At 36.7% G+C, this 15,590-nt stretch overlaps 1 protein-coding gene across 1 annotated transcript in view; it reads right to left on the bottom strand.

Moving 5' to 3' along the window:
- LOC137503210 (uncharacterized) overlaps positions 1-15,590 on the bottom strand; it is a 78,784-nt gene that overhangs the window by 49,238 nt on the left and 13,956 nt on the right. Inside the window, exon 4 of the mRNA XM_068230730.1 lies at positions 2,144-2,226. Coding sequence (XP_068086831.1) covers positions 2,144-2,226 — 83 coding nt within the window. The remainder of the gene's footprint in view (positions 1-2,143; positions 2,227-15,590) is intronic.

Genomic DNA, 15,590 nt, shown 5'->3' with positions numbered 1-15,590 from the left:
TCAGCTATGTCTTCATCACCAGTATGCAGATATTCATTGTAGAGTGCATCAGTCTCTGCATTCCAACCAGGGATGTATTCTTTTCTATGGCATACTCTTCTTCTTAGCCTCCATCATAACTGCATCTACGAAACGCTTGTAATTGTGCTTGGGAGCAATCCACCGAACACATTTATCCAGTTCAGTGGTGTATGTTGACAAGTTTGTTTTTCTGAAGTTCCTCCGAGCATGTGGTATTGACCGTACAACAGGAATTTTGATGCCAATGTCCACTACAAGGGGGCAATGTTGACTGTGGGGAAAATGCCTTAACACTTTACGACTGGTATGTAAGGGCTGTCCTGCCTCATTGCAGCTAACAAATCACAAGTCAGGATTGAAATCCCTATTTCATGCAGCTCATTGGAAAGTACCAAGATCTTTTGGGTAAAAAATCAGACGGAGATTGTTCATTTCTGTCTATTCTACGAGTTTCTTTCCACATTCATTGTCATCCGAGTACTTCCATAGTTCGTGATGGCTGTTGAAGTCGCCTATATAAACTGCAGGGTGTTGAGCAGTTGGGAGTACGGTACCTGACCACTGTGCGTTTGGGGGTTTATAAATGTTAAAAATAGTAATATGTGCCACACGCACAGCAACACAATGGATGTCTTCGTCTTTGTCTTCGTTTTGAAAGAGCAGTGAGGCATCTTGGATATTATTACGAACATAAGTAGCTATACCATGTGCACTGTGATATGTTGCACCAAGAGCTGTGAAACCATTAATGAGGCCCCTTTTCGGAAACTCTTCTTTATCGGCTGTATGGATTTCATGTATAACCACAACATCTATATTATTATTCAGGATAACTTTGGACAGGTAGTCATATTTTGCTCTGCTGATGCTTTCTACGTTAAGCTCGAAAACATGGATGAAAGGTCCGATGTTTCTTGTCTGGTAGCTCTGAGAAGAGCCATTTCCATGAAATACTTCTGCCATTGCTGGAGTATCTTTAAAAAGATAGGTCCAGCAGCCACAGTTATTGCTTTCTTAGCACCACCCGGGGGTCACGTGTAGGGCACTTTGAGGGTAAACCTACGGACGTGAAGCAATAATGTACCGCCTATTTATCTACTTTTATGAGATAATAAATTCACTTACTTGAAGAATTCTGAATTTTTTTAGGCAACCTGAACAAATTTAAAATTCCACTTGTACCTGTCCATTTTATTAGTTAATACTAATTGTGTAAGTATGTTTGCAATCAAAACACTAGAAGCACCTGACTGACAATGAACACTAAAATGAATCAGAAAGTGTGACCACATCACTGGAATGAACATAAATCAGTAGCACAATTTTTAATGCTTACAACAATGCACAAGTTTTATTTGAAAACTATGATACCGAAGATGTAGCATAACTGACCTCAAAGTTTCATTTCTACAACACATTATCTGCTTTGGCGTCCACAAATGGAGGAATCTGACTTAACACACAAGAGAACAGAAATGATCAGAAAAAAGGAATCTAACCAAATAATTTCAAAATGACATTCTTCGAGTTATCACATTATTGAACTGAGCCATCATTATATTGATTAATGAAACTGATTAGGTTAGTTTGAAATATTTATTGTTTACAATGTACATAAAACTTAACAATTTCGAATTAGAAGATTTAATTTCTAATCTACAAGTATAGCTTTTTCTGTGTCACTGTTGGCATGACGTATAAAAATATGACTCAGAATATCTGGAAGCAATAGTTTCAGATAGCATTTCAGATGATAAGAATGTGATGAACAAATGATGCAGAGAAAGTGAAAGAAAGAACACTTTTTCATGGTTGCTTAAAGGTATTGTAAACAAATACACTTCAAAAATATCTAGCTTTACCAGAGATTCTTTTTGTAGATATATATTGAATAAAACTACAAGTACATGATGGAACATTAAATATGACCTTAAAGTTCCTGAATATTTTAGATAATTTTAACCAATAGAATTTTCAGATATTAGTGTTTAAATATAACCTTGTAAAGACAGGGTTGAACTGATGAACATGGCCACTTTTGGAGATAAACCAACCACTACTGAACACAACTGTGAATAGGTACAACATATTCCATATTGTATAAAACTTGTAGTGTACGTACTTTGTTTCTTCTTTGATGTATGGCAACAGCTTTTCATCAGTTTGTTCCTCTATGAATATTTCCTCCTTAGTATCTTCAGAAGGCTGTCAGTAAGAAATAAGACAAGTAGAATAAAGAAGTAAGGAATAAAAATATATAGGCCTGAAATAAAAACAGCTGAGAAAAAAATTTCATAGTGGCACAAGAAGAGTATAATTAATTTATCCCCCATTTAAAAAATATATAATGGAAAGGAACAATCAAATGAAAATCCCATTAAATGCAAGAGAGGTGTCTACCTTGGTGGCAAATGGTACACAAAAATACATTATTATCAAGCACTAAATTTTAAAAGGATAGAGAAGAAGACAATTTCCTAAAAACAGTATTCTACAATTTTTGCTATTTTTTTTCTATTAAGCATACAGCTCATCCTTAATAAATGTATAGAATTTACAAACTCTTACTCATAATGTTTTCTGTTTTACAAACATAATCAACACACATACCACTTGTGCAACTACTTCAAATAATACTATACAAATTCTATTAGGTTAAAATTTACATTGCATTTACTTATTTAATTTTTTACCCTTTTTGGAACCTAACTTGCACAATGACCTGCTGTGTTTTAACCTGAGTCCCTTTGGCACTGCTTTTCAAACAATTGATGAGATATAAGAACATGAAAAGGAACACACTGTTGGACAGCAGTAAACACAGTAGCATAGAAAGGGAGGAACATTGCAAATTTGTAAATTTAAAATCACCTACATATTTGTGAATATTCAGCAGAGTATATGTACACATACATGTATGGGTGGAGGTACTTCCATGTATGTGAACATGTACAATTTTAGGAAAATAAATAATAGTAAGAAGTATCTCCGAATCACTACCCAATACCATTCCTTGCTTCTGTTTCTCTTTCTGTTGATCCCTAATTCCACAATGACTAGCCATTTTCTTCATCCTCTTATATTCATACTGCCCTGTTCCCATCTTCCTACATATGAGTTGACTTGTCACCTCTTTGTTCATTTCCATGTTCCTATATACTTTCTTTCCAAAAACACTTCACTGTAATATCAAATAATCCCACAGTACTCCTACCACTTTCCCAACAAGTGGACAATGCTTAAATCATAAGCATAGAAATATCCATCATCCCCCCTCTGTACATCGCATTAAGACCAAAAGCATAAATCAGTTAATTTCCCAATCAATTAATGAATCAATCAATGAAACAATCAAACAACAGCAATTAGGGCTGTTGGTTGTTTATATAGAAAAAAGATTGTGGAAATATATGAAACATATTATTTCAATCACTAAATCATTTTCCTATAAGTGAACATTTGCCAAAATTTGTCCCCTTGAATTCAAACTTATCTTCATGTTGTGACCTTTCCTACGGTTAAAGAACATGACTTAAATGTATTCATCAACTAATGTCATTCCAAGCCATCTCTCCAATGACATCTCAGAATATACTGCTTAATCAAACAACTTGTCTCCTTTCTCCAAGTCTCCCCAGCTGAAACTTTGCAACATCTCTGTAACACAACTCTTTTGTTAGAAATCACCCGCAAGAAATGGAGATATTTCTGTGGATAATTTCCTGTTCTCTACTCAAGTAATACTGGTGATGGTCTCACACTCTCATTGTGGCTTTGCTGGAGATTTATATGCCCTCTCCTTTACAACCCCTAAATAACCTCATAATCATATTAAGAGATCTGTAAATTTTATTTTCAATATGTTTAAATGATTACCATAATGAAGCTATATCCTTATTATGAATAGCTAGGTACTTACAGAGATCCCCATGAAGAAATTTCACCCATCAATACAATAATAAAACCGGAGAGGACTCTTTCTATATGTGAAACAAAGAAACTGACTTTTAACCATGTTTACAAATATAGCATTGCCCGATGTCCATCTTACAATATTGTCACGGTCCTTTTCAGTTACTCATAATCCTGAAACTTATTTATTACACAGAGCCTCATCACATTTTTCAGTTCATTATTCATATTGTTTAATATATCAGAAAATAAAGGTCTCATAATAATGCCCTGTGGGACCCAATCCCATAATTGTTACAGGATCAAATAAAGCTTCACCTACTCTAATGCTCTGAGTCCTATTTTGTAGAAATACACCAGACGTGGCCAAATTTTAATGGTAAAAGTTATATTTCTACCTTTATGAAAACTATCGACCTTTATAGCCTAATCCTTGAACTTGTTTGGAGGCAAAGTTTCCACTTGCGATATCCTGGTCCACACTATTGTATTTTTTTCATACAGTGGCTACAGTGAGAACCACAATGTAATTTCATTATTCATATGGTTTTGTGTCATTTTTGTTAGTGAGCATGTTCTGTTGTTTATCTTTATTACCTGCATATTGTTGCTGTTTGGAAGTAAATAATGTGACCTATTGTTAAGACTGTGCATTCTGTAAATTACATGTATTATTGATACTATTCAGGAGTTCAGTTGATATTTCTTAAGAGTGGTTCTAGAGAACTGTAAAATTTTGAGGTTATGGGGAGACGAAGAGACCTTTCGCCAAGAAAGGCATTGTCAGAGAGCTACATCTTGAGAAACATCATTCACAACAAGAAATATATTCTAGATTGCAAATACCACAGCAATCTGTAAGTAGAATTTGAAATGTGAAGATAACGGGAAGACAAAATATGATAATGATGATGCTTGTTGTTTTAAGGGGCCTAACATCGAAAATCATCGGCCCAAGACAAAATGTCAACGTGTTGGAAACTGTGTGCAGAAGAAGAAACCAACCCCAAGGAGGAAGCAAAACTGATTAATTTGTCAGTAAACAACCGCAAGGTTACTAGTTTGGATTTACGTAAGAAATTAGAAGAGTATGGGTCATTTGTATTAGCCAGGACTCTGAGGCGAGAGCTGTTTAATGCTGGAATGAAAGCAAGATGACCTCAAGGCAAAGCGAAGTTTACTCCTGCTATGGCTGTAAAGAGGTTCCAGTGTGCCACGACTCTCCAGAATTGGTCATCTGATGAATGGAAACAGGCAAGTCCATGACAATTACTGTAATTCCTAAATTACCATTCATTATTCCATTATAACCCAATCTATGTGATGTAACCGTACAGCACAGTAAATGTATGAAATTATTCTTTTAAACCATACAGCTTATTGCATTTAATGCTAGGCTTATTTGTTTTATTTATTTCAGGTTTGCTTTAGTGACGAATCGGTATTTCCTGTCATAGAAGAGACAAGTCAATATGTCAGAAGATAAGGAGAAGCATTCCATCCAGATTGAGTGAAGCATCCACCTTTAGTGATGGTCTGCAGTGTGTTTTCTTGGTATGGCTGTGGACGATTATATATTGTAGAAGAACTATGAGACGTGAACAGTATAGTATTAAGAACCCGTTTGGTAGCTCAGGTGCAAGAGTAATTCGGCCAAAGTGAATTTATTTTTATGCAAGAACAAAGCCTAGAAACAGTCCAGACATGAACCCCATAGAATATCCTTAGAAAATAGCAAAGAAAAGTCCAAAAAATTATAACGACAAAAATTGGCTTGATTGAGAAGCTCGGTCAGATCTGGTGTCATGATGACGATTTAAAGAGTCAGTGTAAAATACTGTTTGAGGGTATGCCCAGTCTAATCAAGTCGCTCATGAAAGCTAAGGGGGTGCATAAAAAGTATTAATGTCATCAACTTTAAAATTGGTAACATCTTATCTGTTCAATTCTTGAATTTTTAATGTTTAATAATTAGGCCATATCTTTATAGTCACCCATTTAGCCACTGTTTTATCTATCCCGAACGCACTACTTTTTTGTCAGTAGTTTCCCGAGATCTACCCTAAGAAAATCCTTGGATATGTCAATCGTGATACATTTGACTTCCTGAATCTAATATATCTGCTATATCCTGCTGGAATCCACAAGATGAGCTTCAGTGGAATGATATTTCCTAAACCTGAACTACCTTCTGTCGAGCCAGTTGGTAATTTCTTAAATGTGTATAACATAATCAGAAAGAATGCATTCCAAGAGCTTGCATGCAACACAAGTCAAGACGACTATTGTGTACTTACTAGCCCTAAGTTTAGCACATTTTCTCTATACACAGAGTGCTACTATACTAAGTATTCATTCATCTGGTATAGCTGTTTCATACATACTCTAATCAATATCTCAAAGAACTGACTTTCGTGTATGCCCAGAAATTTTACCCATCTCAGCAGCATTTCTAGTTTAAAATTTTTGTATATTACCTTCAATGTTCCTTATAGTATATATTGTAAAGTAATTTCAAAGGATTAGGTGAAATTGTCAACTGCGTCAGGTACTGCAAAAGGACATGACCAAACCATTGGTGACATATCCTATGCGTCACGAGTGACGGCTGCGATGCCCATTGACTAATGAAGTATACACATTCCCATGTTGTGTAATTGCTACTTCATACCTTTCTAAATCTGTCAACATTCAACACCGTACACAGCAACAAGCCGTAGTAACACGGCTGAAAGTAATTCCAGTATCAAGGAAGACAATGTACACTGCCGGCTGGTGCTCTCAGTGCTTTTCAATTAGCATTCTGGCAGTGAAAATTGCATGAGTTGTTCCAACACCCTTAATGAAGATGCATTGGATAGCAATAATGTCGGCGATTTCACCCAGTCAATAATGAAGGCTACTCTAAAAGATCTTCTCATGTACAATTGGGTGCAATTTGGATGGTAATTTGCACATTCTGCTGAATCGTCATTTTGCTCAAAAATAGGCACAAGGATGTTTACAGTCCAATGACTGGGAACAGAGCCAGAGTCAACTCTGGCACTGAATAAGCTTGTCAGTCAGTTGATAATGAGTTCTTTAAACTGCCTCATCTTCCAGAAGTTTGCTGGATGGTCATCCGGTCCTGGCGCTTTTTGGTCCTTCATACTCCTAATGGCACTCTCCACTTCCTTTGATGTGATGCATAAGATGGGACTTACCATCAGGAATAGGGTGATGTGGTAATTCAATGCAGGAAATATCTACAAATGTTGTTGCCAATGATTGAGGATTTATTGTTTGTCCTCTAATCACTGGTCATCTTTGTCTCTAATGCAGACAGTGTGCTCAATACTTGTGTCAATTTTCGTCAGATGGAAAACAGTTCTCTTCTTCTTCCCTTGAACTCAGTGATGTACAGAGTTTATCAGGACTACACCGACAAAAATCAAGGATGCCCTTCGTATTATGTTAAGAATAATGGTTCAATCAGACTGGCGGGAAAAATAACATTTTTGAGAAAATGAGGTTAAATTGTTACTTCCTGGTGCGCGATTGAAATTGAAGAGCTGCTGCCACCTTTCAGGGAAGATAAGGGTAAGGAGGCGTTGTGGAGTGTATGAGCAGACAGAGATAATGCTTCCTCATACGACTTCAATATTATTGTCTCTAACAGGCAATATCCACAGTCCATTTATCTAATAGCTGTAACTGCACACACAGTTAAAGAACACACTGTATTTAAGACACACATGTTAGTCAAGGAAAGCATCAGATTGTTTCTCCTCTCGTCTGTTTGTCGCAGTAATATTCTATATTAATTAACATGCTCGAAGATTGTGTATTCCTTCCCTCATAATATTGTAAATTCAATGAAATACTGAATGAAGGAATCAACACGCCGAGTGATTTGATTACAGTGTACGTTCAATAAGGCCCCCTCCTACTTTGGTGTATAGTTCGCTATGGCGTAGTAGTGAGTGACTTTAGACTATATCCAGGATGTGTAGTGTGTGGCGAACGGTTTGGAAAGCTGCCTGTATTCTTGTTACAAGATGACTTCTCTTTCTATAGGGTTCACATAGTAGTCAATTCGTGTAGAACAAACTGTACAGTGCCTACCGGAGTGTGGAAGCGACTATGCGAAAAGAACGAGAAACTTGTGCATTTGCATCGAGAATTACCTATTTCTCCAAATTTCACTTCCCCTGCCTTCTCTTTTCTGACGCACAGCGGCTGACTCTCTGACATAGCAAATAGAGCAAGTTCATCAATCTGAACTGCATGACCGGAAGTAACAAGGTCACTTTAATTTCCTCAAAAGGAAACATTTCCCCGAGAATGTGACTGCACCATCATTCTCAACATTCCACGAAGAGCATCCCTGATTTCTCTGTCAGTATAGTTCTCAGACACCTTGTACACAGGTCATTACAGTGAGTGCGTCTCGATTGAGCGACAGATTTCTTAACCACAGGTTCCTCAAAGACAATTTTTTCCCTGTATTCTGTGGAGTCTTTTGTGAAAGCCAATTTATATACAGGGAAAGAATTGTCTTTGAGGAACCTGTGGCTAAGAAATCTCAATCTGAACTGCATGACCGGAAGTAACAAGGTCACTTTAATTTCCTCAAAAGGAAACATTTCCCCGAGAATCTGACTGCACCATCATTCTCAACATTCCACGAAGAGCATCCCTGATTTCTCTGTCAGTATAGTTCTGATACACCTTGTACACAGGTCATTACAGTGAGTGCGTCTCGATTGAGATTTATATACAGTATGCCTTCGTCTTATCCTACAACTCTTCTTGGACTGCAATCATCCATAGGAATGTTACATATTCAATACAAGAGGAACTAGGTTATATCGTACCCAAGTTTACTGTGACGGTTGCAGAGAAAGATCTGTAGAATGTGTCTACATGTTGTCAAATGCATTAAGATCAACAAGAGGAAAAGTTATGTTGTTGCTAGAGTCTCCTTCTAGTCTTTAAGCTTCCACCACTTGATGTTCTCAGGGGCATAGAGGTCCTTAAATCCGCTATGCCTACCTTATGCAGAGGTGGAATACAGTCAGATGATATGACATTCACATCCTTTCTTCTTCGTAGATCACGGTGCTGAACAACGATAAGGTCAATTTGCTTGCTTCAGTCCCCACAAGTGAAACCTCAAATATGAGCTCCATCATCATATCAGGCACCGAAAGTATTACCACTTTGGCAGCTATAAAAATTCTTAGTGACCATCATGCGCATTAAGGTCATCACAGAGAAGTGGAAACTCATCTTCAGGATACGTTGCAACATGACCTCGTAGTTCCTGCCAATGCACTTCCTTATCCAAGTCATCACAGCCAGATTGTGACATAGAAAACACAAGTTCGAGAGGATGCAACGTCAAATGTAATTCACATAAGGCTGTCGGAATAGCACTGAACCTCAGCAACTCAATCTTGCATGCTTGCGCACACAATGAAATCAACACCATTCCTGCTGGATGTAACCTGGCAGATAAGTTCACAGACATGTTTGATGTCATGAGATTTCTGGCCTTTCCAAAGCGAGCAACATAAAATCTAATTACATAGCTACACTTCAATTCTAAACCGGACTTACATTATCCAAATTGCAACAGGTTAACAGGAACAATAGAATGAAAAGATTAAGTAATAATAAAGCAAGAATGATATTTACTAATAAAATAATTATTCTACAATAATTCTAAGCCACATTTAGACGTATCCTAACTACAATAGTTTAACTGAAGCAACAAATATTCCTAAAGTATGAATTTATGGAACTTATGAGAATGTAAATATTCATTGACTATGTACATAAAATTTAGTTTCCTTGATTCATCAAAGAGACAAAAAGGTGAATAGTTTGAATGTAATTATCAGTCAAAGAACAGTGGCCAGTTATAATCATAAATTTAAGCCATATTAATGAAAGTCAATTGAACATAACCTACAGCATATTGTTTATTTGATGGTTTCTACCTTTTCTCTTTCACACCGACACATATAGGTCATATGGCGATGATGAGCTAAAAATGGCTAGGAATGAGAAGGAAGCAATTGTGGCCTTAATTAAGGTACATTCGCATCATTTGTTTGCTGTGAAAATGTGAAACATGCACTTCAGGGCTGTCGACAGTGGGTTCGAGCCCAGCATCTTATAAATGCAGGCCAAGAGCTACATGGCCAGTTATTCAGTACAACAAGGAAGCAATTGCTTGAATTCCTTCTCTTCCAATACTTACTGTGAGAGTATATTAAATGTAATTTCAAACAATACGTTAAAAAGTAAGTTTTTATTTTAGAAATTCAGCTTTCACAGTTCCCCAGATGTACATGCACATTTGGACATAAGTTTTCATATACATGTCCAAAATTTTACGATTTGGAAAAGTAAAGAGTAAAGTAGATTCCCAAAATTCTATGCAGAGCATGCCTTCCTCCCTTAAAGTCAAGATGGGCTGCTTACGTATGCTCGTCGGATCTAGGATCGAGGTGGCCCTTACTTCTTCGCAGCTTCTCTGTATGCCCTTCACCAAGAATCCCTTTAAGAGACTTATCAAGCTTATCGGCATTGTAATTATGTTGGACAATGCTTCCAAATGTATGCTTATATTCTTGCAACACATTCCAAAGTAACCCCATGAAAGAACCTTACTCAGAAGAACAGCCAAAGACATGATTCTTGAGGTGATCCAGCTAATGCAAGTTGAACCTAACAGCACTTCAGTTAGAGTAAAACAATTCACTTCAACTAACATTTCTTGACAATGTGAACATTTGATACCACACGATACAACAAGCAACGTCTCTCACTGAGGGACAAAGAAAAAGAGACAACAATCAAGAAAAAGGTTTATCACAATAGTTCCATGAATTTTGACTGTCCTACATCAACACAGATCTATCCATATTAAGAAACAAAGTACACATATATGTGAAGATAAACTGACGTCCAGAATTATTGCTTGGAATATTTGCAAGAGAAGTGTACGAAAATACTAATAAATTGCAGGGTATATGCTGTAAACGGGAATCATGGATCAAAGGTATCTGGGCATAGAGAAATACTCACAGGTCAATTTATCTCCAAAAGTGAGGAGACAGGGTGGGATCAAACACATTTCATTGACACTTGGGTGAAATATCAATTAAGAAATAGTAAATGTTATGATTATCATTATTTTATTGTAAAACCAATTATAGTATTAACATTAACAGCTAAAAGATAGCTGGGCATCTCAGAGAAGTTAACTGTTAACAATGTAGAATGACACTACATAAGCAGTGTACAAGTCTATAGAGAGTTTCACCTTAAAGTTCTACACAACACTTTATAGTGCAAATGCACTTTTCACACCACACACAGGATTTCTACACACCAATTTTACTAATTCCGCATGAATATATCGAAATAATACACTTTTAATACTTCTGCATCATTTATACAGCAGTGTATACTGTGGAAAGAAATCCTTCACCTACAACATATTGTAACCGAAAATGGCATAACTGGAGATAAAATTGAGATTGCCGCAAAAGCCTAATTTAATTCGGTCAGTGGGTCATTTACAACAGCTGTGGTGATGGCCAGGATCTGATAACATTGGAGAAATTCGCCTTTAGGCTCATTGCTGCATGGCCGTGTGGCGATCCACTCCTTTTCTCTTATTGGTCAGGAGGTTAGCATGCAACAGATATGAACAGTTAACATTTTCAAGGCTAACACCACCCGGCAAGTTTTCAGAACTCTTCACAAGAACAGTTTTGAATCAAGATACTTTAAGAAGACGTGAATAAAATTATGATTGGTTTTCAACTAATCACACTTTCTAGGCCGAGAACTGATAAAAGCAGTGTGTAATCGACGCTCAACTTACTCAGCTCCTACACTGCTGATTTCATACTGCTCTACTTTAGAGCACAACTTCACTTCGCTTTCCCACGACAATTCTACAAGATATTCTTCTCCAAGAGACGTTTATTAGTCGTGATGTCTCATAAAGGGAACACTTTATTTCGTCTTCTACAAGACATAACCACGACTATATTAATTCCAGAACACGAGTGGTATGCGTAAATCATCTGAACCCGCAAGTTAAGTGCCGACTGACATTTAAATACGCATGATTGGAACACATATCAATGTGCCGCTTCAGTTACACACACAGATAGAGAGAGAGAGAGAGAGAGAGAGAGTGTTTGTGTGAGTGTGAGTGTGTGTGTGTGTGTTTGTGAGAGAGATAGAGAGAGGGGAAGCCTACTGTTACGAGAAGCCTGCAAGACAAGGAACAAGGGGAATCATCACGCTGCTTGCAAGAGGAATCTTTACTTTCATCATGGTGCACCTTGCAAGGGATATTCCTTCCGGAATGTCTAACTTAAAGGGGAGATCCCACCAAATCCTAAAGGGTGGTAAAGGGACCAATCGTGAGACGTTGCCAGCCAGGAATAAATCTACTTCAATCATAAAATTTTAAGTAACTTTTTAAAATATTAATTTCATTTCCAGAGGGTCTTCATTCTTGAAATAATATTTTCTATTCCTTTCTGCTGTTGCAGATTCTTATTGCTTCTGATCTACTTATTGATGTTGGTAAATTTTGTGAATGATTGAAATACACTCATGTCCATAAAATCCAGAACACCTCGAAAGACTAGAGATAGGAAGTCTATATTCATAGGATATGTGCATTAGTATGTTCTGAAGAAAGGTCCACATCGATGTCTCTGCGCAACACCGACTGGTAAATGTGCTTGCTGTGTTTTTAGTCTTAAGGTCTATAAAATGTGCTTAAATGTAGCTGCGTATGCTTTTATAATATACTTTATATTATGCTTATACCTTGTCAAATTAAGCAATATAGACCTTAAGACTAAAAACAACGCAATATGACAAAGTCATTCTAGGAACTTGTTTTACTCGTAAAACTTGAACGTTAATGATATAATTCAAGGTCATATGTACATAGTAAAGTTTTATCATACGTTGTGATCCTTTTAATGTGTTCAAAAAGTGGTAACTTTTTAATATATAATAGTTTTCTAAACTTAGACATAAAAAACAGTATTATTCACTCTGAAACATATTACCTAATGTCAAATATGAAATGTTTATGGGCAAGGCACAACTATTAAAAAAATGTATTATAATGTGAATGTACATGACAGCTGAGGATGACGTGTGAAGAGTCGAAACAGGTCCTGTTGTTAAGAAGAAAATTTTAATAAATTAGTATTGATTAGGTGGATCTCTTTCTTTCTATGACATATTTAGTTCATCTATATGAGTTGAGAAACTAAACTCTTGGCACTAAGGTGACATAAGTGAAGTGTGCTTTTATGTCTATTTAGGGCTGACTGGACAATGTGAGTTGTAACTTCAAGGAGGGGGAGATTAGGGTGAATGGACTAGCAGGTAGACAGGTTGATGGGATAGGTGGGGAATGGGAAGTGTGGCAAGGGAAAATATTGCTATGGTCAGAGGGATTATGGCTGTTTGTGGTATGCACTGCCAATTGCTAAAATGAAACTAAAACACAGCATGTGACTACACCCTATTAGTGGTCAGCAATTAACATATTTTAGGTAATTAAATTGTCAGTAATAATAATAGTGATAATGTGCAACAGCAGATTAGGCATACAGAATACTCAAGTAGGAGCTTTTTCTACGTAGTGTTGACGTTAGAACTATGTACACGTAATATGGAGGCCTGACTTAAAAGAGAACGAGTTAGGAAAACTTTATTAAAGAGCATGTAGATTGACAGGGGGTAGGATAAGAAGACAGATTAAGTGAATAGATATTTAGACAGATAGATAAATACAGTAAATGGATAGATAGATAGACAAATTTACTTGAAAAAATAAAAAAGCTAGCTCCTCAGCTGTGACTTACGGTAAACGATGGGTTTGGACTCACATAGTCAAGTGATCAAATAGCACTGCAAGAGAAGCTTATGCCATAGGAAGTTCCTTTAACTGACACACTTTTAATTTCATCCCATCAGCCTTCTTGATTATGATGTCTCCTGAGTCAGTCCAAGTGTTTTTAAAACCAAAACACTGGATTGCTGTCGTTATGATGGACATTCTGGTAGCTGTAAGATCTTCACAGATTGTTGTGGATGAGCCTTTCAGTTTCCCTTTCCTAGTGAAGACATTCTGCCATGAGTGATAAGACACAAATTTGAATAGGATAGGTCTTGTTTTCCATGGTGATCAAGGAGCTAGTCTGTGACAACTCTCAATATCATTAAGTGTAACATACGCACCTACTGCTTTGCACACGCTGAGCACTAGTTCATCTCAGTTTTCGTTCAAACATTTGGGGAAGCCGAAAATCTTACATTATGCCTCCTGTTGTATTGCTCCAATGAATAACATTTGGAGTCCATATCCTCCTTCATTTTGTGGATTTCCACCTCCTTTTTATCAAGATTTTCAGTTTACTCTGAAAATGCTTCGACATTAAATATTAAACTTTTTTCAATTTCTCTTATACCATTTCTGTTATGCAGGTCAAAATGGCCTGCACAATTTTTTTAAGGAAGCTGTCCGAGTTAATAAAGTCGTCCAGCGTGCACTTCATGAGGTGGTCTTCGTTGGCATCGATGGTAGTGGCTGGGCCTTTAAGTCTGTTGTTTTGGCGGCCCATTTTGTTTAAAATGCAAATTTGGAAGAAAAAAAAAGAACAATACCTAAAAAATGTGTTGGTATGATTCATAAATACAAACGTAACACTGCCACAAGTTTTTATCACTTCCACTGCTGTATAACACCTTCAATCACTTGATTACTGAGGAGCCTCACTCACCCACGTCCGTGACGAACCATTTCATCAGATAGGTTAGAAACTCAACATGGTGCGGCCCGAATAATGTCACGATGCATTACGCATTTACACAAGGTTTACCTACATCAGCACATTTAATAATTGTAATAATAATAATAATAATAATAATAATAATAATAATAATAATAATAATAATAATAATAATAATCGCAATAGCAATGAGCACTTGAATGAGTATTAAGTTCAAGTGATTTTCACACTTACCTGCATTCAGTCAGTGTTTTTTGTCTCTTTTTACATTTTACGAGGTAGTGACTATCGCACACGTCATTACATAGTAAACAAACAGTGTCATCTGTTGTCTATGTGCATATTTCGCTGTGGAAGCCATATATTTAAGCTATTAGAAAGCTGAAAACGCAATATAGGCCTCTCCATTCAGCAACAACACAGAATATACAATAGTAAGCAAATCAAAACATTGAAAATTGGATCAACCGATCAGAGCGCTATAGGCTACCCATATAGCTACTGAAGCTATTGGTTACTTCACATTCAATATCACACTTGGTTTTGTTTGAATGTTTATTCAGTTTCCTTTACAATTTATTCCTGGCATAAAAGACATAAGCCTACCCAAGATTAGTGTTATAAAAATTAAAAAATGTGCTTCTATTAAGGGATAAATAAGGTATGTCCATTTTATCTGGCCGAAGAACGAATTTCCAGATATTTTCTGAATTCCCTGACATTTCCTGGTTTTCCCGCTATTAATCGAATTCTCTGACATTCCCCGATTTGCGGTTTTCCATGCAGGTGGACACCCTGTTAAACCCTTATTTGGGCCGATGACCTTCG

The sequence above is a fragment of the Anabrus simplex genome, chromosome X (assembly GCF_040414725.1).
Source record: "Anabrus simplex isolate iqAnaSimp1 chromosome X, ASM4041472v1, whole genome shotgun sequence".
In the NCBI taxonomy this organism is placed as follows: Eukaryota; Metazoa; Arthropoda; class Insecta; order Orthoptera; family Tettigoniidae; genus Anabrus; species Anabrus simplex.
This window is presented reverse-complemented; position numbering and strand designations above follow the sequence as displayed.